This window comes from Panulirus ornatus, chromosome 11 (genome assembly GCF_036320965.1).
Source record: "Panulirus ornatus isolate Po-2019 chromosome 11, ASM3632096v1, whole genome shotgun sequence".
Taxonomy (NCBI): domain Eukaryota; kingdom Metazoa; phylum Arthropoda; class Malacostraca; order Decapoda; family Palinuridae; genus Panulirus; species Panulirus ornatus.
This window is the reverse complement of record NC_092234.1, coordinates 40,563,842-40,590,307: the sequence shown is the minus strand read 5'-3', so window position 1 is coordinate 40,590,307 and position 26,466 is coordinate 40,563,842. Positions and strand designations below refer to the sequence as shown.

Here is a 26,466-nt window from a genome sequence, read left to right as displayed (position 1 = left end):
AATGCCCGAAACCACAGCTACCTTTCCACATCCAGGCCCCACACAACTTTCCATGGTTTACCCCAGACGCTTCACATGCCCTGATTCAATCCACTGACAGCACGTCAACCCTGGTATACCACATCGATCCAATTCACTCTATTCCTTGCCCGCCTTTCTCCCTCCTGCATGTTCAGGCCCCGATCACTCAAAATCTTTTTCACTCCATCTTTCCACCTCCAATTTGGTCTCCCACTTCTCCTCGTTCCCTCCACCTGCGACACATATATCCTCTTGGTCAATCTTTCCTCACTCATTCTCTCCATGTGCCCAAACCAATTCAAAACACCCTCTTCTGCTCTCTCAACCACGCTCTTTTTATTTCCACACATCTCTCTTACCCTTACATTACTTACTCAATCAAACCACCTCACACCACACATTGTCCTCAAACATCTCATTTCCAGCACATCCACCCTCCTGTGCACAACTCTATCCATAGCCCACGCCTCGCAACCATACAACATTGTTGGAACCACTATTCCTTCAAACATAACCATTTTTGCTTTCCGAGATAATGTTCTCGACTTCCAAACATTCTTCAAGGCTCCCAGGATTTTCGCCCCCCCCCACCCTATGATTCACTTCCGCTTCCATGGTTCCATCCGCTGCCAGATCCACTCCCAGATATCTAAATCACTTTACTTCCTCCAGTTTTTCTCCATATATATTTTTTTTTTTTTGCTTTGTCACTGTCTCCCACGTTTGCGAGGTAGTGCAAGGAAACAGACGAAAGAAATGGCCCAACCCACCCCCATACACATGTATATACATACATCCACACACGCAAATATACATACCTACACAGCTTTCCATGGTTTACCCCAGACGCTTCACATGCCCTGATTCAATCCATTGACAGCACGTCAACCCCGGTATACCACATCGATCCAATTCACTCTATTCCTTGCCCTCCTTTCACCCTCCTGCATGTTCAGGCCCCGATCACACAAAATCTTTTTCACTCCATCTTTCCACCTCCAATTTGGTCTCCCACTTCTCCTCGTTCCCTCCACCTCCGACACATATATCCTCTTGGTCAATCTTTCCTCACTCATTCTCTCCATGTGCCCAAACCATTTCAAAACACCCTCTTCTGCTCTCTCAACCACGCTCTTTTTATTTCCACACATCTCTCTTACCCTTACGTTACTTACTCGATCAAACCACCTCACACCACACATTGTCCTCAAACATCTCATTTCCAGCACATCCATCCTCCTGCGCACAACTCTATCCATAGCCCACGCATCGCAACCATACAACATTGTTGGAACCACTATTCCTTCAAACATACCCATTTTTGCTTTCCGAGATAATGTTCTCGACTTCCACACATTCTTCAAGGCTCCCAGAATTTTCGCCCCCTCCCCCACCCTATGATCCACTTCCGCTTCCATGGTTCCATCCGCTGCCAGATCCACTCCCAGATATCTAAAACACTTTACTTCCTCCAGTTTTTCTCCATTCAAACTTACCTCCCAATTGACTTGACCCTCAACCCTACTGTACCTAATAACCTTGCTCTTATTCACATTTACTCTTAACTTTCTTCTTTCACACACTTTACCGAACTCAGTCACCAGCTTCTGCAGTTTCTCACATGAATCAGCCACCAGCGCTGTATCATCAGCGAACAACAACTGACTCACTTCCCAAGCTCTCTCATCCCCAACAGACTTCATACTTGCCCCTCTTTCCAAAACTCTTGCATTCACCTCCCTAACAACCCCATCCATAAACAAATTAAACAACCATGGAGACATCACACACCCCTGCCGCAAACCTACATTCACTGAGAACCAATCACTTTCCTCTCTTCCTACACATACACATGCCTTACATCCTCGATAAAAACTTTTCACTGCTTCTAACAACTTGCCTCCCACACCATATATTCTTAATACCTTCCACAGAGCATCTCTATCAACTCTATCATATGCCTTCTCCAGATCCATAAATGCTACATACAAATCCATTTGCTTTTCTAAGTATTTCTCACATACATTCTTCAAAGCAAACACCTGATCCACACATCCTCTACCACTTCTGAAACCACACTGCTCTTCCCCAATCTGATGCTCTGTACATGCCTTCACCCTCTCAATCAATACCCTCCCATATAATTTACCAGGAATACTCAACAAACTTATACCTCTGTAATTTGAGCACTCACTCTTATCCCCTTTGCCTTTGTACAGTGGCACTATGCAAGCATTCCGCCAATCCTCAGGCACCTCACCATGAGTCATACATACATTAAATAACCTTACCAACCAGTCAATAATACAGTCACCCCCTTTTTTAATAAATTCCACTGCAATACCATCCAAACCTGCTGCCTTGCCGGCTTTCATCTTCCGCAAAGCTTTTCCTACCTCTTCTCTGTTTACCAAATCATTTTCCCTAACCCTCTCACTTTGCACACCACCTCGACCAAAACACCCTATATCTGCCACTCTATCATCAAACTCATTCAACAAACCTTCAAAATACTTACTCCATCTCCTTCTTACATCATCACTACTTGTTATCACCTCCCCATTTGCGCCCTTCACTGAAGTTCCCATTTGCTCCCTTGTCTTACGCACTTTATTTACCTCCTTCCAGAGCATCTTTTTATTCTCCCTAAAATTTAATGATACTCTCTCACCCGAACTCTCATTTGCACTCTTTTTCACCTCTTGCACCTTTCTCTTGACCTCCTGTCTCTTTCTTTCATAATCTCCCACTCAATTGCATTTTTTCCCTGCAAAATTCGTCCAAATGCCTCTCTCTTCTCTTTCACTAATAATCTTACTTCTTCATCCCACCACTCACTACCCTTTCTAATTAACCCACCTCCCACTCTTCTCATGCCACAAGCATCTTTTGCGCAATCCATCACTGATTCCCTAAATACATCCCATTCCTCCCCCATTCCCCTTACTTCCATTGTTCTCACCTTTTTCCTTTCTGTACTCAGTCTCTCCTGGTACTTCCTCACACAAGTCTCCTTCCCAAGCTCACTTACTCTCACCACCCTCTTCACCCCAACATTCACTCTTCTTTTCTGAAAACCGATACAAATCTTCACCTTAGCCTCCACAAGATAATGATCAGACATCCCTCCAGTTGCACCTCTCAGCACATTAACATCCAAAAGTCTCTCTTTCGCGCACCTGTCAATTAACACGTAATCCAATAACGCTCTCTGGCCACCTCTCCTACTTACATATGTATACTTATGTATATCTCGCTTTTTAAACCAGGTATTCCCAATCACCAGTCCTTTTTCAGCACATAAATCTACAAGCTCTTCACCATTTCCATTTACAACACTGAACACCCCATGTATACCAATTATTCCCTCAACTGCCACATTACTCACCTTTGCATTCAAATCACCCATCACTATAACCCGGTCTCGTGCATCAAAACCACTAACACACTCATTCAGCTGCTCCCAAAACACTTGCCTCTCATGATCTTTCTTCTCATGCCCAGGTGCATATGCACCAATAATCACCCATCTCTCTCCATCAACTTTCAGTTTTACCCATATTAATCGAGAATTTACTTTCTTACATTCTATCACATACTCCCACAACTCCTGTTTCAGGAGTACTGCTACTCCTTCCCTTGCTCTTGTCCTCTCACTAACCCCTGACTTTACTCCCCAGACATTCCCAAACCACTCTTCCCCTTTCCTTTTCCTTCCAGGTTCCTTTCCTCAAACATACTACCTACCTCTCCTTTTTTCACATCTTGGTTACATCCACACACATTTAGACACCCCAGTCTGAGCCTTCGAGGAGGATGAGCACTCCCCGCGTGACTCCTTCTTCTGTTTTTTTAGAAAGTTAAAAAAAAAATACAAGGAGGGGAGGATTTCTGGCCCCCCGCTCCCGTCCCCTCTAGTCGCCTTCTACGACACGCGAGGAATGCATGGGAAGTATTCTTTCACCCCTATCCCCAGGGATAATATTATATACATATATATATACATACACATACATACGCACATATACACACACACACACATATACATATATATATACATATGAAAAATGTAAGAAATAATTTAGAAACTGAAACTTCTAGCTTGAAATGAAATGAAAAAATGAATGTTACATAATGGTTCAACCTCTGGCTATATATATATATATATATATATATATATATATATATATATATATATATATATATATATATATATATATATATACATATATATATATATATTATTTTTTTTTTTGCTTTGTCGCTGTCTCCCGCGTTTGCGAGGTAGCACAAGGAAACAGACGAAAGAAATGGCCCAACCCACCCCCATACACAATGTGTATACATACACGTCCACACACGCAAATATACATACCTATACATCTCAACATGTACATGTATATACACACACAGACATATACATATATACATGTGTACATAATTCATACTGTCTGCCTTTATTCATTCCCATCGCCACCTCGCCACACATGTAATAACAACCCCCACCCCCCTCATGTGTGTGAGGTAATGCTAGGAAATGACAACAAAGGCCCCATTCATTCACACTCAGTCTCTAGCTGTCATGTAATAATGCCCCGAAACCACAGCTCCCTTTCCACATCCAGGCCCTAAGAACTTTTCATGGTTTACCCCAGATGCTTCACATGCCCTGGTTCAATCCACTGACAGCACGTCGGCCTCGGTATACCACATTCTTCCAATTCACTCTATTCCTTGCACGCCTTTCACCCTCCTGCATGTTCAGGCCCCGATCACTCAAAATGTTTTTCACTCCATCTTTCCACCTTCAATTTGGTCTCCCACTTCTCCTCGTTCCCTTCACCTCTGACACATATATCCTCTTGGTCAATCTTTCCTCACTCATTCTCTCCATGTGACCAAACCATTTCAAAACACCCTCTTCTGCTCTCTCAACCACACTCTTTTTATTACCACACATCTCTCTTACCCTTGCATTACTTACTCGATCAAACCACCTCACACCACATATTGTCCTCAAACATCTCATTTCCAGCACATCCACCCTCCTGCGCACAACTCTATCCATAGCCCACGCCTCGCAACCATACAACATTGTTGGAACCACTATTCCTTCAAACATACCCATTTTTGTTTTCCGAGATAATGTTCTCAACTTCCACACACGCTTCAACACTCCCAGAATTTTCGCCCCCTCCCCCACCCTATGATTCACTTCCACTTCCATGGTTCCTATCCGTTGCCAAATCCACTCCCAGATATCTAAAACACTTTACTTCCTCCAGTTTTTCTCCATTCAAACTTACCTCCCAACTGACTTGACCCTCAACCCTACTGTACCTAATAACCTTGCTCTTATTCACATTTACTCTCAACTTTCTTCTCTCACACACTTTACTAAACTCAGTCACCAGCTTCTGCAGTTTCTCACATGAATCAGCCACCAGCGCTGTATCATCAGCGAACAACAACTGACTCACTTCCCAAGCTCTCTCATCCACAACAGACTGCATACTTGCCCCTCTTTCCAAAACTCTTGCATTCACCTCCCTAACAACCCCATCCATAAACAAATTAAACAACCATGGAAACATCACACACCCCTGCCGCAAACCTACATTCACTGAGAACCAATCACTTTCCTCTCTTCCTACACGTACACATGCCTTACATCCTCGATAAAAACTTTTCACTGCTTCTAACAACTTGCCTCCCACACCATATATTCTTAATACCTTCCACAGAGCATCTCTATCAACTCTATCACATGCCTTCTCCAGATCCATAAATGCTACATACAAATCCATTTGCTTTTCTAAGTATTTCTCACATACATTCTTCAAAGCAAACACCTGATCCACACATCCTCTACCACTTCTGAAACCACACTGCTCTTCCCCAATCTGATGCTCTGTACATGCCTTCACCCTCTCTATCAATACCCTCCCATATAATTTACCAGGAATACTCAACAAACTCATACCTCCGTAATTTGAGCACTCACTCTTATCCCCTTTGCCTTTGTACAATGGCACTATGCAAGCATTCCGCCAATCCTCAGGCACCTCACCATGAGTCATACATACATTAAATAACCTTACCAACCAGTCAACAATACAGTCACCCCCTTTTTTAATAAATTCCACAGCAATACCATCCAACCCCACTGCCTTGTCGGCTTTCATCTTCCTCAAGGTTTTACTACCTCTTCTGTGTTTACCAAATCATTCTCCCTAACCCTCTCATTTTGCACACCACCTCGACCAAAACACCCTATATCTGCCACTCTATCATCAAACACGTTCAACAAACCTTCAAAATACTCACGCCATCTCCTCACATCACCACTACTTGTTATCACCTCCCCATTAGCCCCCTTCACTAAGGTTCCCATTTGTTCCCTTGTCTTACGCACTTTATTTACCTCCTTCCAAAACATCTTTTTTTATTATTATTGTTATTATTTTGCTTTGTCGCCGTCTCCTGCGTTAGCGAGGTAGCGCAAGGAAACAGATGAAAGAATGGCCCAACCCACCCACATACACATGTATATACATACACATCCACACATGCAAATATAAATACCTATACAACTCAATGTATACATATATATATACACACACAGACATATACATAAATACACATGTACGTAATTCATACTGTCTGCCTTTATTACACATGTACATAATTCATACTGTCTGCCTTTATTACACATGTACATAATTCATACTGTCTGCCTTTATTCTTTCTCATCGCCACCCTGCCACACATGAAAGAACAACCCCCTGCCCCCTCATGCGTGCGACGTAGCGCAAGGAAAAGACAACAAAGGCCACTTTCATTCACACTCAGTCTCTAGCTGTCATGTAATAATGCACCGAAACCACAGCTCCCTTTCCACATCCAGGCCCCACAGAACTTTCCAAGGTTTACCCCAGACGCTTCACATACCCTGGTTCAATCCATTGACAGCACATCGACTCTATACCACATTGTTTCAATTCACTCTATTCTTTGCACGCCTTTCACCCTCCTGCATGCTCAGGCCCCAATCACTCAAAATCTTTTTCACTCCATCTTTCCACCTCCAATTTGGTCTCCCACTTCTCCTCGTTCCCTCCACCTCTGACACATGTATCCTCTTGGTCAATCTTTCCTAACTCATTCTCTCCATGTGACCAAACCATTTCAAAACACCCTCTTCTGCTCTCTCAACCACACTCTTTTTATTACCACACATCTCTCTTACCCTATTATTACTTACTTGATCAAACCACCTCACACCGCATATTGTCCTCAAACATCTCATTTCCAGCACATCCACCCTCCTGCGCGCGCAACAACTCTATCCATAGCCCATGCCTCGCAACCATATAACATTGTTGGAACCACTATTCCTTCAAACATACCCATTTTTGTTTTCCGAGATAATGTTCTCGACTTCCACACATACTTCAACTCTCCCAGAACTTTCGCCCCCTCCCCCACCCTATGATTCACTTCCGCTTCCATGGTTCCATCTGCTCCCTAATCCACTCCCAGATATCTAAAACACTTCACTTCCTCCAGTTTTTCTCCGTTCAAACTTACCTCCAAATTGACTTGTCCCTCAACCCTACTGTGCCTAATAACCTTGCTCTTGTTCACATTTGCTCTCAGCTTTCTTCTTTCACACACTTTACCAAACTCAGTCACCAGCTTCTGCAGTTTCTCACACGAATCAGCCACCAGTGTTGTATCATCAGCGAACAACAAATGACTCCCCAAGCTCTCTCATCCACAACAGACTGCATACTTACCCCTCTTTCCAAAACTCTTACATTCACCTCCCTAACAACCCCTTCCATAAACAAATTAAACAACCATGGAGACATCACACACCCCTGCCGCAAACCTACATTCACTGAGAACCAATCACTTTCCTCTCTTCCTACACGTACACATGCCTTACATCCTCGATAAAAACTTTTCACTGCTTCTGACAACTTGCCTCCCACACTATATATTCTTAATACCTTCCACAGAGCATCTCTATCAACTCTATCATATGCCTTCTCCAGATCCATAAATGCTACATACAAATCCATGTGCTTTTCTAAGTATTTCTCACATACATTCTTCAAAGCAAACACCTGATCCACACATCTTCTACCACTTCTGAAACCACACTGCTCTTCCCCAATATCCTCTACCACTTCTGAAACCACACTGCTCTTCCCCAATATCCTCTACCACTTCTGAAACCACACTGCGCCCCCTTCACCCTCTCAATCAATACCCTCCCATATAATTTCCCAGGAATACTCAACAAACTTATACCTCTGTAATTTGAGCAGTCACTTTTATCCCCTTTGCCTTTGTACAATGGCACTATGCAAGCATTCCGCCAATCCTCAGGCACCTCACCATGAGTTATACATACATTAAATAACCTTACCCACCAGTCAACAATACAGTCACCCCCTTTTCTAATAAATTCCTCTGCAATACCATCAAACCCACTGACTTGCTGACTTTCATCTTCCGCAAAGCTTTTACTACCTCTTCTCTGTTTACCAAATCATTCTCCCTAACCCTCTCACTTTGCACACCACCTCGACCAAAACACCCTATATCTGCCAGTCTATCATCAAACAACTTCAACAAACCTTCAAAATACTCACTCCATCTCCTTCTCACATCACCACTACTTGTTATTACCTCCCCATTAGCCCCCTTCACTGTAGTTCCCATGTGTTCCCTTGTCTTATGCACTTTATTTACCTCCTTCCAAAACATCTTTTTATTCTCCCTAAAATTTAATGATACTCTCTCACTCCAACTCTCATTTGTCCTCTTTTTCACCTCTTGCACTGTTCTCTTGACCTCCTGCCTCTTTCTTTTATACATCTCCCACTCATTTGCATTATTTCCCTGCAAAAATTGTCCAAATGCCTCTCTCCTCTCTATCACTAATAATCTTACTTCTTCATCCCAACACTCACTACCCTTTCTAATCTGCCCACCTCCCACACTTCTCATGCCACAAGCATCTTTTGTGCAAGCCATCACTGCTTCCCTAAATACATCCCATTCCTCCCCCACTCCCCTTACCTCCTTTGTTTTCACCTTTTTCCATTCTGTACTCAGTGTGTCCTGGTACTTCCTCACACAAGTCTCCTTCCCAAGCTCACTTACTCTCACCACTCTATTCACCCCAACATTCTCTCTCCTTTTCTGAAAACCTTTACAAATCTTCACCTTCGCCTCCACAAGATAATGATCAGACATCCCTCCAGTTGCACCTCTCAGCACATTAACATCCAAAAGTCTCTCTTTCACGCGCCTATCAATTGACACGTAATCCAATAACGCTCTCTGGCCATCTCTCCTACTTACATATGTATACATATGTATATGTCTCTTTTTAAACCAGGTATTCCCAATCACCAGTCCTTTTTCAGCACATAAATCTACAAGCTCTTCACCATTTCCATTTATTATACTTAATCACTGTTTCCAGCGTCAGTGAGGTAGCATCAGGAAACAAGAATAATGGCCCACCCACTCATATACACATATTTATACCTAAAAGCCTATACACGCACATATACATACATATACATATCAACATTTATTTGTTTAGCGAGGTAGCGCAAGGAAACAGACAAAAGAAAGGCCCAACCCACCCACATACACATGTATGTACATACACCTCCGCACATGCAAATATACATACTTGTACATTTCAACGTATTTATTTATCTATTCATTTTACTTTGTCGCTGTCTCCCGCGTTAGCGAGGTAGCACAAGGAAACAGATGAAAGAATGAACCAACCTGCCCACATACACATGTATATACATACACGTCCACACACGCAAGTGTACATACCTATACATCTCAATGTACTCATATATATACACACACAGACATATACATATATACACATGTACATAATTCATACTGTCTGCCTTTATTTGTTCCCATCGCCACCTTGCCACACATGGAATAACAAACCCCTCCCCCCTCATGTGTACGAGGTAGCGCTAGGAAATGATACCAAAGGCCCCATTCGTTCACACTCAGTCTCTAGCTGTCATGTAATAATGCACCGAAACCACAGCTCCCTTTCCACATCCAGGCCCCACACAACTTTCCATGGTTTACCCCAGACGCTTCACATGCCCTGGTTCAATCCATTGACAGCACGTCAACCCCGGTATACCACATCGTTCCAATTGACTCTATTCCTTGCCCTCCTTTCACCCTCCTGCATGTTCAGGCCCCGATCACTCAAAATCTTTTTCACTCCATCTTTCCACCTCCAATTTGGTCTCCCACTTCTCCTCGTTCCCTCCACCTCTGACACATATATCCTCTTGGTCAATCTTTCCTCACTCATTCTCTCCATGTGACCAAACCATTTCAAAACACCCTCTTCTGCTCTTTCAACCACACTCTTTTAATTTCCACACATCTCTCTTACCCTTACATTACTTACTCGATCAAACCACCTCACACCACATATTGTCCTTAAACATCTCATTTCCAGCACATCCACCCTCCTGCGCACAACTCTATCCATAGCCCATGCCTCACAACCATACAACATTGTTGGAACCACTTTTCCTTCAAACATACCCATATTTGCTTTCCAAGATAATGTTCTCGACTTCCAAACATTCTTCAAGGCTCCCAGAATTTTCGCCCCCTCCCCCACCCTATGATTCATTTCCGCTTCCATGGTTCCATCCGCTGCCAGATCCACTCCCAGATATCTAAAACACTTCTCTTCCTCCAGTTTTTCTCCATTCAAACTTACCTCCCAATTGACTTGACCCTCAACCCTACTGTACCTAATAACCTTGCTCTTATTCACATTTACTCTTAACTTTCTTCTTTCACACACTTTACCAAACTCAGTCACCAGCTTCTGCAGTTTCTTACATGAATCAGCCACCAGCGCTGTATCATCAGCGAACAACAACTGACTCACTTCCCAAGCTCTCTCATCCACAACTGACTGCATACTTGCCCCTCTTTCCAAAACTCTTGCATTCACCGCCCTAACAACCCCATCCACAAACAAATTAAACAACCATGGAGACATCACACACCCCTGCCGCAAACCTACATTCACTGAGAACCAATCACTTTCCTCTCTTCCTACACATACACATGCCTTACATCCTCGATAAAAACTTTTCACTGCTTCTAACAACTTGCCTCCCACACCATATATTCTTAAAACCTTCCACAGAGCATCTCTATCAACTCTATCATATGCCTTCTCCAGATCCATAAATGCTACATACAAATTCATATGTTTTTCTAAGTATTTCTCACATACATTCTTCAAAGCAAACACCTGATCCACACATCCTCTACCACTTCTGAAACCACACTGCTCTTCCCCAATCTGATGCTCTGTACATGCCTTCACCCTCTCAATCAATACCCTCCCATATAATTTACCAGGAATACTCAACAAACTTATACCTCTGTAATTTGAGCACTCACTCTTATCCCCTTTGCCTTTGTACAATGGCACTATGTAAGCATTCCGGCAATCCTCAGGCACCTCACCATGAATCATACATACATTAAATAACCTTACCAACCAGTCAACAATACAGTCACCCCCTATTTTAATGAATTCCACTGCAATACCATCCAAACCTGCTGCCTTGCCGGCTTTCATCTTCCGTAAAAGCCGGCAAGGCATTTCAACGTATACATATATATACATACACAGACATATACATATATAGACATGTACATATTCATACTTGCTGCCTTTATTCATTCTTATTGCCACCCTGCCACACATGAAATGCCAACCCCTTCCCCCTGCATGTGCATGAGGTAGCGCTAGGAAAAGACAACAAAGGCCACATTCATTCACACTCAGTCTCTAGCTGTCATGTATAATGCACGGAAACCACTGCTCCCTTTCCACATCCAGGCCCCACAAAACTTTCTATAGTTTACCCCAGATGCTTCACATGCCCTGGTTCAATCCACTGACAGCACTTCGACCCCAGTATATCACATCGTTCCAATTCACTCTATTCCTTGCACGCCTTTCACCCTCCTGCATGTTCAGGCCCCGATTGCTCAAAATCTTTTTCACTCCATCCTTCCCACTTCAATTTGGTCTCCCACTTCTCCTCGTTCCCTCCACCTCTGACACATATATCCTCTTGGTCAATCTTTCCTCACTCATTCTCTACATGTGACCAAACCATCTCAGTACACCCTCTTCTGTTCTCTTAACCACACTCTTTTTATTATCTCACGTCTCTCTTACCCTTTCATTACTTACTCGATCAAACCACCTCACACTACACATTGTCCTCTTACATCTCATTTCCAACGCATCCACCCTCCTCCGCACAACTCTATCTATAGTCTACACCTCGCAAACATGTAACGTTGTTGTAACCACTATTCCTTCAAACATACCCATTTTGCTCTCCAAGATAATGTTTTCACCTTCCAAACATTTTTCACCGCTTCCAGAACCTTCACACACACACACACACACACACACACACACACACCCCGCCCTGTGACTCACTTCTTCTTCCATGGTTCCATCCGCTGCCAAATCCACTCCCAGATATTTAAAACGTTTCACTTCCTCCAGTTTTTCTCCATTCAAACTTACCTTCCAATCAACTTGTCCCTCAACCCTACTGAACCTAACCTTGCTCTTATTCACATTTACTCTCAGCTTTGTTCTTTCACACACTTTATCAAACTCAGTCATCAGCTTCTGCAGTTTCTCACACACATCAGCCACCAGTGCTGTATCATCAGCGAACAACAAATGACTCACTTCCCAAGCCCTCTCATTACAACAGACTGCATATTTGCCCCTCTCTCAAAACTCTAGCATTCACCTCCCTAACAACCCCATCCAAAAACAAATTAAACAACCATGGAGACATCACGCACCCCTGCCGCAAGCTAACATTCAATGGTAACCAATCACTTTCCTCTCTTCTTACTCATACACATGCCTTACATCCTAGATAAAAACTTTTCACTGCTTCCAGCAACTTACCTCCCACACCATATGCTCTTAATACCTTCCATAGAGCATCTCTATCAACTCTATCATATGCCTTCTCCAGATCCATAAATGCCATATATAAATCCAATTGTTTTTCTAAGTATTTCTCACATACATTCTTCAAAGCAAAAACCTGATCCACACATCCTTTACCACTTCTGAAACCACACTGCTCTTTCCCAATCTGATGCTCTGTACATGTCTTCACCCTCTCAATCAATACCCTCCCATATAATTTCCCAAGAATACTCAACAAACTTATACCTCTGTAATTTGAACACTCACCTTTATCCCCTTTACCTTTGTACAGTGGCACTATGCATGCATTCCGCCAATTCTCAGGCACTTCACCATGAACCATACATACACTGAATATCCTTACCAACCAGTCAACAACAAAGTCACCCCCTTTTTAAATAAATTCCACTGCAATATCATCCAAACTTGCTGTCTTGCTGGCTTTCATCTTCTCCAAAGCTTTCAGTACCTCTTCTCTGTTTACCAAACCATTCTCCCTGACCCTCTTACTTCGCACACCACTTCGACCAAAACACCCTACATCTGCCACTCTGTCATCAAACACATTCAACAAACCTTCAAAATACTCACTCCATCTCCTTCTCACTTCACCACTACTTGTTATTACCTCCCCATTAGCCCCCTTCACCGATGTTCCCATTTGTTCTCTTGTCTTACACACTCTATTTACCTCCTTCCAAAACATCTTAATCTCCCTAAAATGTAACGATACTCTCTCATCCCACTTCTCGTTTGCCCTCTTTTTCACCTCTTGCACCTTTCTCTTGACCTCCTGCCTCTTTCTTTTATACATCTCCCAGTCATTTGTACTATTTCCTTGCAAAAATCATCCAAATGCCCCTCTCTTCTCTTTCACTAACAATCTTACATCTTCATCCCACCACTCACGACCCTTTCTTATCCGCCCACCTCCCTCCGTTTTCATGCCATAGGCATCTTTTGCGCAAGCCATCACTGCTTCCCTAAATACATATCATTCCTCCTCCACTCTCCTTACGTCATTATTTATCATTTATTTATTACACTTGATGTCTAAGATAACATTCTTTCCACACATTCTTCATTGCTCCCAGAACCTTCGCCCCCTCTCCTACCGTTTGACTCACTTCCACTTCCAAGGTTCCATTCACTGCTAAGTCCACTCCTAGACATCTAAAACACTTCACTTCCTCCAATTTTTCTCTATTCAAATCCACATCCCAGTATTTTTTTGTCCGTTTGTATCATGCCCCCAAAACCTAACCGTGAAATGTTGAAAGATAACGGGGCAGCTCATGGCCGCTGGTGGGGAGGGGGGCTTTGAGTGAAGCAAGAGGTGGTGGTCAGTCTGCCGGGAGTTATTGTGGTGGGTAGATGGTTCTTTCTGTTGTCCCCGACATCCACTTTTTTACCCTACCCATGTGTGCTTTGTTGTGGGTTTGTATTGTAATGCTTGGTCCTAAGGACTTGTCTAAAGAGGATACTGTCACTCCTATAGCCTTGTACAAGGGAGGGAAGTGTAATTGAGAAAAAACTGAAACTACAGGGCTGGCACTACAAAGTGTACAATGATGGATGAAGCGCTTTGCTGACGGTGGTGGTATTGACATTCCTACTCAGAAGAAAACGACTTGGATGATCTAGTATCACTCTGTATTGCACTCTGAAAATTGTCTAACGTCAAGTAGACAAGAAGCCATGTATTTCAGCATGACAGTTAAAGGTGGACAATCCTAGGCTACTTGGTCATGTGTCTGTATGTGCTACTCGTAGCACATCATTCCAATTCACTCTATTCCTTGCACGCCTCCCACCCTCCTGTATGTTCAGGCCCTAATCACTCAAAATTTTTTTCACTCCATCGTTCCACCTCCAATTTGGTCTCCCGCTTCTCCTTGTTCCTCTACCTCTGACACATATATTCTCTTTGTCAACTTTTCCTCACTCATTCTTTCCATATGTCCAAACCCTTTCAATATGCCCTCTTCTACTCCCTCCACCACACTCTTTTTATTACCACACATCTCTCTCACCCTTTCATCACTTAACTCAATCAAACCACCTTACACCACACATCATCCTTAAACATTTCATTTCCAACACATCCACTCTCCTCCTACAACCCTATCTATAGCCCATGCCTGGCTTCCATATGATATTGTTGGAACTCCTGTTCCTTCAAACATACCCATTTTTGCCCTTGTTTTCAACCTTTGCACCTTCCTCTTGACCTCTTGCTGCATTCTTTTTTAAGTCTCCCAGTCATTTACATCCTTCCTTGTAAGTATCATCTAAACACCTCTCTTTTCTCTTTCACTAACAACTTTAGTTCCTCATTCCACCACTCACTGTCCTTTCTCATGCCAGATGCATCTTTTGCACATACCATCACTGCTTCCTTAAATACATCCCATTCCTCATCCACTCCTCTCATGTCATTTGCTCTCACCTTTTGCCATTCTACACTCAATCTCTCCTGGTACTTCCTCACACAAGTCTCCTTTCCAAGTTCAGTTACTCTCATCACTCTCTTCTCTCCAACATTCTCTCTTCTTTTTTGAAAACCTCTACAAATATTCACCTTTGCCTCCATAAGATAGTGATCAGACATCCCTCCAGCTGCCCCTCTCAGCACATTAACATTCAAAAGTCTCTCTTTTACACACAGCAAGTAACATGTAACCCAATAATCACCTATGACCATCTCTCCTACTCACATATGTATGCTTATATATATCTTTCTCTTTTTAATGCAGGTATTCCCAATCACCAGTTTTTTCAGCACACAAATCCACAAGCTCTTCACCCTTTCTATTCACAACACTGAATACCCCAAGTATACTAATTATACCCTCAACTGCCATATTACTCACCTTTGCATTTGAATTACCAATCACTAGTACCTGTTCTCGTGCACCAAAGCTACTGACACACTTACCACAGTTGCTTCCAAAATACTTGCCTCTCATGATCTTTCTTCTTATGACCAGGGCGTAAGCACCAATAATCACCCATCTCTCTCCATCCACTTTCAGTTTTACCTACATCAATCTAGAATTTACTTTCCTACACTGTCACCCACTCCTGCTTCAGAAGTAGTGCTACTCCTTCCTTAGCTCTTGTCTTCTCACCAACCCCTAACTTTACTCCCAAGACTTTTCCAAACCATTCTTTCCCTTTAGCATATAGACAATTATGGAGGGAATTAACAATGCAGCATAAATCAGAAAACTTTCAACTGTACATTTTCAAGTAAAGACAAAGGGCAACAATCTTCCTAGCTATGAAAGCTGTACTCCATTTAAGGATAATTCAGTCATCTGTATAATAAGAGTGACTGTTCAGAAGAATCTTTTTGTTTTTTTTAGAATAAGACTTTTCAAGATTTGTACTATGAGGTTCCCAAGATATATATCAATTTCAGATGTTACAGTGTAACTACTACATTTACTTTGTTTAGTGGTAAATTCCAGAGCTGTTATAGGAGATGGGAAAGTTGTAAGGGATTTTTGAGAGAGAAATGCAAAGAAATTGGATTTCAGAGATATAAGTCTAATCCACTGAAAAATTTTGTCCAAGTCTGATTATTTACGGGTAATTTTTTTCTATGTTGAAGGATTCAGTCACGGACAAAAGTCCAAATCAAGGCCGGGCCTTGATTGAAATGGGGAGAGAATTATGAAATGGAAAAAAGAAAAGACAAGGGAAGGCATTTACAAATTTCTGAGAAAGTGAAAGACCTGTCTTTTGAAGTGTGCCAGGTTATAGTTATTGGGAAAAAATGAGAAGGTAGAGAGTTCCAAAGCTTCAACATTTAGGGAAAGAAGTATTGCATGGTCTAGCTAATGGTAGGGGCACACAAGCAGCCAGCTCTGTAAAGCAAAAATCATAGTAATACCTATAGAGGAGGGAAAATGGACCAACATTGCAACATAAGGCAAGGGGGTCAAGTTTGGAGCCTGGGATAGTTTTTTTAGTTGGACTGCTTTCAACTCAATTCTGTCAAGTAAGGATACAGAGCTAGAACCACTCAAAATGTGAGAGCGGTACTCCATGCAAGGACAAATCAATCCCTTGTATAACAGAGAAGCTGTTTAGAAGAGAAGTTTTGACATCTAAACAGGACACCCAGTTTCTTAGAAGCAGATTTAGCTATTCCCATAATGTGGGGTTTCCAAGAAAGAGTGGATGTGACAGTAATACCAAGTATGTTTACTGAGTTAAGAGGTGGAATTACAGAACTGTCAAAGGAGAGATGAGAGCTGTGAGGAGTTTTTGACTGAGAGATGGTTAGGAATTGGGTCATGGAGGCATTAAACTTAACAAGATTTTGTGTAACCCACTGAAATATCTTGTCCAAGTCTGAGTTTATTGAGGAAGCTGTCAACGAGATGCAGATCGAGTTAAAGAAAAGGGAGCAGAATCGAAGGATGTGGATGACTGCCGTGTTGAGTTGTCAGTGTATGAGTGCACTGGATTATTTGTGGAGAGGAAATTGTTGAAAAAAAAGGAGAAAAATTGTAGGGGACTGGACAGACCCTTGAGGGACACTGCTATTGATGGAGAAGGGGGGCTGACCCATCAACAACCTTAGAGACTGATTGGCTAGAGAGGAAGCTTGATATCAAGGAACAAAGTGAGGGAAGGAAGCCAAAAGAGGGAAACTTAGAGATGAGATCCCAATGCTACACCCTGTCAAAAACATTAGATATGTCAAGGGCAGCTACATATGACTTCCCAAAGTCTTGCAGGAATGATAACCATACATTACTAAAATGGGAAAGAATATCAACAGTGGATCTTGCCTTATGGAAGTCATACGTTATCAGAGAGAAGACTGTGATTATAACATGATGAGGTGTAGATCAAGGGAAGAAAGGTGGAGCATATTCAAAAGGAATGGAGGAATACAATGTTTTGGTTACATATGAGCTCATATGGTCATTTGAAGAGAATTAGGAAATTGCTGTTAAAAAGGAGAAAATTATAGGAGCCAAAAAAATACTGAAAAACACAGCTGTTGATAGGGAAAGAGAAGTTGATCTATCAGCAAGTTTGGACACAAACTTACCAAAGAGGAAGTTTGATATAAGAGATTAGAAAGAGGAGAAAAAAGCATACTGAATGAAATCAGAACTTTCCTCTAAATTCATCCTGTGCCTTTCCTAAAAAATCTGTTTTCACCTTTTTTTTTTATAATAAAAATGGAAAAAGGTTCACTATTTCTTTTAACATGAGCAGCAATGATCTTAACATACACTCTGCCATGAAGATCTATTCCTCTGTAATTTTTACTTACTTTTGCCCACTTTACATCTATGCAGTGAAGCAATTGCTACCTTTATCCAGTCTTTAGGCATGTGACCTTTTTTCCGTTCTTACATACACACTTTTCAAATCCATTCACCACCAGTTTTACTTCCATTCTTAACCATCTCACTCATTGCGCTATCTATGCTCCTCACATTTGTTATTCTTTTGGAGCATTAAATGCTCTTGCCTCCTTCCTTATAATATATTCTTTCCTCCTAAATGTATTTTGCTTATTCTTCTCTGACCTTGTTACACTAGTAGTCATATCTTTCTAAAATATTATCTTCAGTCTGTTTTTTATTATACTCCCATCTCTTACAAGAGGAAGAGGCAAACTGCATAATACAAAACTGGAAAAAAATGACAGCACAAATTGCTATAAGGTTCCCAAAATATATGTAGACTGTACTTTACCTTATAATAATTTATTCCAATTTTTTCAATACCATGTATCATGAAACTGCACTTTACTAAGTTATGTAAGTTTTTCAGCACCTGTACCTTTTATCATGCTTTTATTACTGGTAAAATTTATTCAAATAACTTATCAAAAGCTTCAGATTCATTTACAATTAATACTGTGCAGCAAATACATCTGAACATATTGGTTATGAATAGTACATAAAAAAGCCATCATTTCAGTATTTATTTATCTAATTGGTAACAGTCCCTAATATCAAGCAGTGCATGGTTTTGATGCTTTGGGATGTTACAGTTTTATGGTTGTGGCTGTTGTTGTAAACAACATCATTATGTAAAATTTCTCAAGCAAACTTTTTCTAAGCTACTTTGCCACTTATAATCAAAATGTACAAAAAACAAATATCGTATACTTTATAGCACATATGTGGTAAATATGACAAACAGAGGTATATATAGGATAGAAACTAGAATTTTGCTTGTGAATACACAATTATTTTGTTACTATTGCTACTTTTGGCTTTTTGACAATTTTTTACAGGTACTTTGTGAAAATGTTTTTCAATAAGATTTTTCTTGTCAAAATGTTTTCAATAAATTTTTCCTTGTATATGTAGTTCACTCATTATTTATAAATCTAAGAAATGCATAGGAGAGTATTACAAAGTGAACTATTTGAATTTCTGAAGAAATACAGATATCTTCACAATGAAGCATAATTCTTTATCTTAAACATTTCAGAAATGAAGCAGCAGCCCACATTCAAAATGGAGGCCTAAGGATGGTGAGTAATGAGATGAATGTGTGAGGTCCTACATACCCCATTGCAGGACCTCAACCCTGTGCCATATGAGGCAACCTGGTTACTGCCCCCATGTCACTATCACTGATTGTTGGTAATAAACACCCATTGAACACAGATAATGAATGCTGTACAAGCTATACTAAACAAGAAAAGCATTGAAAAATATAAGAAGAATAAGGACACCCCTGGATGTAGCTCTGTAGAAATAAGAGCTCAAGTCATGCATTTTCAGTAATCATGAAAGTTTAGACAAATGATGGTGCATACAAAGTTTTTGACAAGAGGACTGCAATTATGTTTTATATACCCCTCACAGTGTTGATGCTCTCTATGTTACAACTTTTTCATATGCCCCAAAAATGTAATCCTGTTGTTGAAAACTGCAAGAGCCAACATGATGTGTAAATACTGAAAGCCCAAGTAATGAAAGGAGGACAAATCTTGACTAGTACTGTGTGTTCATAAGGGTGACCTAAGTCTTCTCTATTGTTACTGCATCACAGCCCCCTGGCTCATGAGATTAACCTGCTGTGGACTCCATTGTTGTAATCCCTCGTTACCACCGCAAGCCCACGCTGATTGACGTTTATGCTTTGAGTGTTTCTTGCAGTGTTGTGTGTCACATAACAGTAGCAGTATTTTTTCTCTGCCCTGTGGTCAGTCAGAAATCTGATTATGAAAGCAAGTGCTTCAATTTTAGTGTTTTGCACCGGTATTTTGAGGGCCACACAGTCAATAATGCACTTATTATGCAGTAAATCCCTACCCATAGCAGTTAATGGAATGTCTTCAGTGGCTATTGAACCATATGTGCTGTGCGTTATTATGAAATGACCTAAGTATTGCTGTGTGAATCATCCGTGACGGTGCTACTTGGAAGTGACTCTCGACTTGTTTGGTGTTCTATGTACTTTGTGATATGACCCAAGTCTAGTCAAGAGCGGGGGATAAAACTGTGTATGTTTGCCTGAACCTCTGTGACGCAGATGTAACCAGTATGCTCAGTTTTACTATTTTTTATGATATACCAGCAGTAGTCCAGTTGAGGAGTGAGACAGAGAGCATGGCAGGAAAGAGGGATATCATCTGGGAGGGGGCGAATGAATGTACAATATATATATTTTGACATTACAGTAGGTTGAGTCAGCTTCCAGATAGTTGTGGTTAAGTAGAACTTGGCCACAGGGTTAAGTGAACTAGGATTCTGTAGCTGTTCACCACTAATTATCTACAGACGATAAAGACTTTCAAGATACTTATGATGTCAAGAACACCCAGATGCATCCCTGTTATTGCACAAACCAAATGCCATCTCCCTGTCTGCTCATTTGCCGCTGCGTTCCTAGGTGTTGCTTCATTTCCACAGCTTGCAAGACAGTATGTGACCTGACCAGCAATTTTGGGTCATACTCAGGACTATAATATGGTGGATTTTGTATTTGCAGTGAAAGAAAAATATTCATTAAAATCGAAGAATGAGGACAAAATTGCTGGAAACATCACAATATCCATATATGAAACTTATTGTAAGGCATCTTCTTAGGTAATACTTTGTTTGTATATTGAAATCATCAGTCTTAGGAACAGTTGGCCAATTCTCATTGCCAATTCATAAGTTTCTACTTAAATCTATTTCCACTGTAAACATTTCTTATGAGTAAGACAAAATGTTGATGTGTAAGTATGGTGCATTGCTTCTTTATAGTGTTAGAAATGCGTGAAAGTGAATATTATATTATAATATACAGTAAGCCAGTGCAGAACAGTTTTAATTCTATAATACATATTGGCATATTTCTCATGCAAGTGTCTGACAATAGCTGTAACCCTCAAGTCCTATAAAGAATGTTTTGGATGCATGAGAAACTCATCAGTTTCAAACAGATCTATGTATTGGTTAAATCCTACATTGTATTGGAACAGTTTGTTTTATGGTTATGAATTCATGAAGGTCATAGCCTCATGAAGTTCACAGCCTCATTACAAAAACAATGTAGTAGGATACCATAAATCTACATCAAATCAGTTTGTAACTGTTGATCTCATTCACCCAAAACATACCGACATCTTCCATAAGCTCAAGTGTAATACATGTAGTCTCTGATAAATGTTGCCGGTGTAATCTTTGCCTGCCTTTAAATAATCAATTAATTAATTATTGATTTGCAGTTTATGGTAATGGAGTATGTATTATCACCAGAACTATAGAGAAGTAATCCTTTCTATCTATGCATATATATAATTTTACCCCCAATATGACCAGAACAACAAATCTCCAAAAAAGTATATAATGCTCAAACTTGAGTAGGTAAATGAATGCTTTTTCTACTGCTTTTAGGTAGGATTAATGAATGTTGAAAACTCAGTATTAGGCATTATAGGCATAAATGCAAGACATTCAAAGCACATTTCTTTGAAATTTAATTCCATTGACAATTTTTGTATGTATGTTAAGCATTGTCTATCTGTTATTGATTTGTTTGTAACATTTCTAAACATATAGGATACGTGTGATTAAGCTTCATAGTGGACAGCGCTTGTCATTATCTCAACCAGGGAAGGTGGGTGCTAATGGGAGGGGGACAGTAAGAAATACCAATAACCAGATCAATTGAACGGCTATATCACTGTATATTAGCTGAAAACAAGATATAATGGAACTTAGTTTTTTGTTACTCTATTTTGTGGTATACTCACAATGAGTTCTGTTGAGAAATCAATAAAAGATTTTAAATTTCATGAAAATATGAAATAAAGATATGAGGGTATGCATTTTTAAAACGATTAGCCCCTCAGACCACTATGTAGCCATATCAATGAAGAAGTAATGAATTTGTGTAAGAAATAATGCTGCAAGTTGAAAATCATCTATCATCATTTCTAAATCTGGCAGTTTTTTAGGGGGATAAATTTGTCCAGATTCAGAAATGATGAAAGGAACCCTACAGTCGAAAGGAAATCTTCAGTGGCTAGAATTACAGTCGTATAAAGGATATTAGATGTTTTTATTAAACTAAAAAGGAAACATTTCTTAGAATACAAAAAAGAGACAGCGAGAAAGCAAAATAATAATAATAATAATATAAATATATATATATATATATATATATATATATATATATATATATATATATATATATATATATATATATATATATATATATATATATAAAGATTAATACAGCAGATAATTCATATCAAAGGTCAGTAACCAATTAACTGAGCCCATATTAGATTTATGAAATATTATAGACAAACAGTGGCAACAGTGTCCCCCTGCCCAGTAGTTTTGTCTTTCCCTGTGTATTATTATTACACAGCCATGGTTTCCTTCCGTAATGTCAATGTAACCACACATTAAAGGTTATTGATACTTAAACAGAGATCGCTAGATGTTTAATTATACTGTAGCTGTTAGAAGAACATCAAAGTATTACCACTGCATGAATCATACCACATTGACATTATATAACCAAGTTTTAAATGGTAAACGTAATACTTGTTTCATTCAACACACTGCTCTGATTGGTTGCGTAATATAGTGTGTGACTGTTAGCTGATTAAGGAGTGCACTATATGAATACAACAAGTATAAAATTACAACTGGAAGTTGTGGTCCCATGATATTGCTTGGTAAGGTTCATTCATCCTATGTTTTATATAGGAACACTGACTTTCACATGGCAACACATGAGACACACAACCTGTGATTAAGTCATGTTTACCAGCAAGAATCCAGTATAACATTTAAACATTCTCCATGTACTCTGACAGCTGTGTTGCTTGATTATGTGAGAAGTTGCAAGTGGTCAGGGTTTGAGAGCCTGTGTGCTTTTTTGCCTAATTTCCTTAAAGTCAAAGAAATATCATGCTGCACATTCTTTCAATACAAAGAATAGTCACCTGTATGTTTATAAATAGTGATATATTTATAAATATCAGTCCATCATAAAAGACTGCAGCTGTTGTGACTATAGACAAACATGCATCCAGCTCTCTGATCTTGTGCAATTGAAATTTCTAGGTTCTGTTTCTCGTATAGTTTTGTGAAATTGTGTCTGCCTGTGTTAACATGGGCTTTAAATATCCAAATCTGCCTAAAGGAAGAAAACAGGTGCGAGAATCAGAAATAGTATGTGTATCAATTATGATATACAGAATTTGTATTGTAGCGCTCTGTATATGTGATTATACTTTCCAAGTGAAATCTGTTTGATGTAAGAGATACATGAATATAGGATACTGTCAGGGTATTATTTTCAACGAAAGTCTAGAATACTGGGATTACATCCAATTATGAACTGAAGAGTGAATGTCCATGTGGAATTAATGTTGCCAAAGTATTGAACTTACTATAGAGTTATTGTACTGTCCTGCTTAGGAGGAGAGAGAAGTATTAGATTAGAATTTTGATTCAGTGGCAGGAATATGTTTTTGATAATAGCTATGAAGATATAGGTGAATAGGACTCTTTATGTTTCATTCAGGCCATTGAAAATTTCATGAAGGGTGTATCAACAATCATCAGTAAAAAGAAATACCTTTAAATCAAGGTGAAACAAAAACCTCAGTACCATTCAGAATGAATCAATTATGAGTGAAGTGTGTTAGTTATGATAATTTTCAAGGCTAGGTTTGATGATGTTATTGAATAGTGAATGTGGAACATGTAAAAAAAAAAAGAAAATTAAGATAAGACACTCTTCCTGAGGGCAGATTACAAGTGTTATAAGACAGTTCTGGTTATTTTCCACTTTTTGCTGAGTAGGTACTTGGAAGTGATGGCTTTTTATTACCTCCAAACAATTAGTAAAATACCCAATTCAGGGACAAAATATCAGTCAACCAGAACCTCTCATTGCACTTGTAATTTGTGATGTGACAAGAGAGGTTGCACCTTCTTGGATTACTAATCAAGGCTCAATATCACTCGTCACTTCACATTTTCTACCAAATATAGTGTAAACAATTATGTATCATGAAATAAACTATGAGAATTACTTTGTTTAACAGTCCCCAGGTACGTGAAAAGTTAGTAATTGTATATAACTGTTGCTGACAGTCCATTGCTGACAACTTTGAAACGTTGTTTTGTCTCAGAATATATTATTAAAACTAAGATACAAGGGAATCTATTGTCATGGCCATCCTCTTGAGGGAGTTTCAGTGGGAACAAGCATCAAAGATATAGATAGACAAAATAGATAGATACAAGTTTCCTACCATTATTTCATTCATGATAAGAATATCAGTCTTGAAATTTTGAATTCAGAAACATCTTGGATAAGAATTTTTTGGCAGAAAAGAGAAATACAAATGTGGAAGATCCCAATAAGCTTCTAGCCCCTGCATCACAGTATTCTGGGTTAGGGCAAGTTTTGTAAGTCCCCACCTGTCTCTGGTGCCAATGAGATAGGACCTTTAAGAAGCAGTATCAACCATTAGAATACGTTTGTCCTTCTAATGAAATTGAATTTTTTTTCTAATGGTTTTGCCAATATTCATGATTGCTCTACTCATCTTTCTTCTGTTTACATGAGTTAACATGAGAAAAACAGACAACAGGAGGCCTGATTGACCTATGACTGGATTGTCTGGAAGAAAAAAGATTTAACTTGACAAAAAATTTAATCCCGCTCTGTACTTTTTTAAGCTATTACCGACTCCCCAGCTGCTGTACATCAGGCTTCTAGTGTCCCCATTACCACTGTCGTTTATACATTTATTTCTGGTGCTTTTCTCAAAGTATACCTGAATTTATAAAATATTTGTCTAAATGACTTTTGAAGGTATTTATAGTTTTAGCATTTACTACATCTGACGGTAACTTATTCCAGTGCTCAACACTTCTATAGGAAAAGAAGCTTTTTCACACATCCGTACTACATCTTTTAGCTTTGAGTTTTATTCTATTTGTCCTAGTAACCTTATTTTCTTGTATTTTGAAAAGATGCTCGTGGTTTACTTTATCAAACTTGTTCAGAATTTTGAACATGTGGATTAAGTTGCAGCAAAGTCTACGTTTGTAATGGGGAAGAGATCTAATAGTTTTAGCCTCTCTTCGTATGTCAGATTTCTAAAGGATGGGATCAATTTTGTCATGCATCTTTGTACTTGCTCAAATTTTTTCTCATCTTTTTTGTAGTTTGGGGACCAAAACTGGACTGAATATTCAAGGTGTGGTCTTACTAGAGAACTATAGAGTGTGAGAATTGTTTCTGGTATCTTATAATCTATGTTCCTGGCTATGAAAAGTAACATTTGTTTACCTTTTTTTCTTGCAGCTTGACACTCTTCAGTGTATTTCAAATTGTTGCCAATGACAACTCCAAGGTCCTTTTCTTCATTCACTTTAGTAAGATTTTCTTAATAGTTTGTAGTCATAACATGTATTCTTGTCTCTAAAGAGCATAACTTTATACTGTCTACATTAAACTTCATCTGCCATCTGCCTGACCACTCTGCTAGTAAGTTATCTTTGAATCATTTCGCAGTCCCGCCTGTTTACAGCTCTACCTCCTAATTTAGTATAGTCAGCAAATTGGGAGATCTTAGATATGAGACCAAGTTCTAGGTCATTAATGTGTGTTATGAAAAGAATTGGGCCTAAGACCGAACCCTGTGGCACACCACTTGTTATGTCTAGCCAATGTGAGGCTTCACCATTTAAAACTACATGCTGCTTTTTTCTGGTAAGCCAAAGTCTCAACCATGTACAGAGTTCTTGACTGATTCTGTGTGCTCTGAGTTTGTGTAAAAGTCTCTTGTGAGGTACTTTATCGAAAGCCTTTTGAAAATCTAAATATACTACATCAGACAGTAAGTTTTT

At 39.8% G+C, this 26,466-nt stretch overlaps 1 protein-coding gene across 1 annotated transcript in view; it reads left to right on the top strand.

The window, feature by feature from the left end:
* Positions 1 to 24,637, top strand: part of Dscam1 (Down syndrome cell adhesion molecule 1) — a 1,447,516-nt gene extending 1,422,879 nt beyond the window's left edge. Inside the window, exon 43 of the mRNA XM_071666240.1 lies at positions 19,574 to 24,637. Within this exon, the coding sequence (XP_071522341.1) occupies positions 19,574 to 19,640 (67 nt within the window). The 3' untranslated portion in view covers positions 19,641 to 24,637. The remainder of the gene's footprint in view (positions 1 to 19,573) is intronic.
* Positions 24,638 to 26,466: the final 1,829 nt, after the last annotated feature.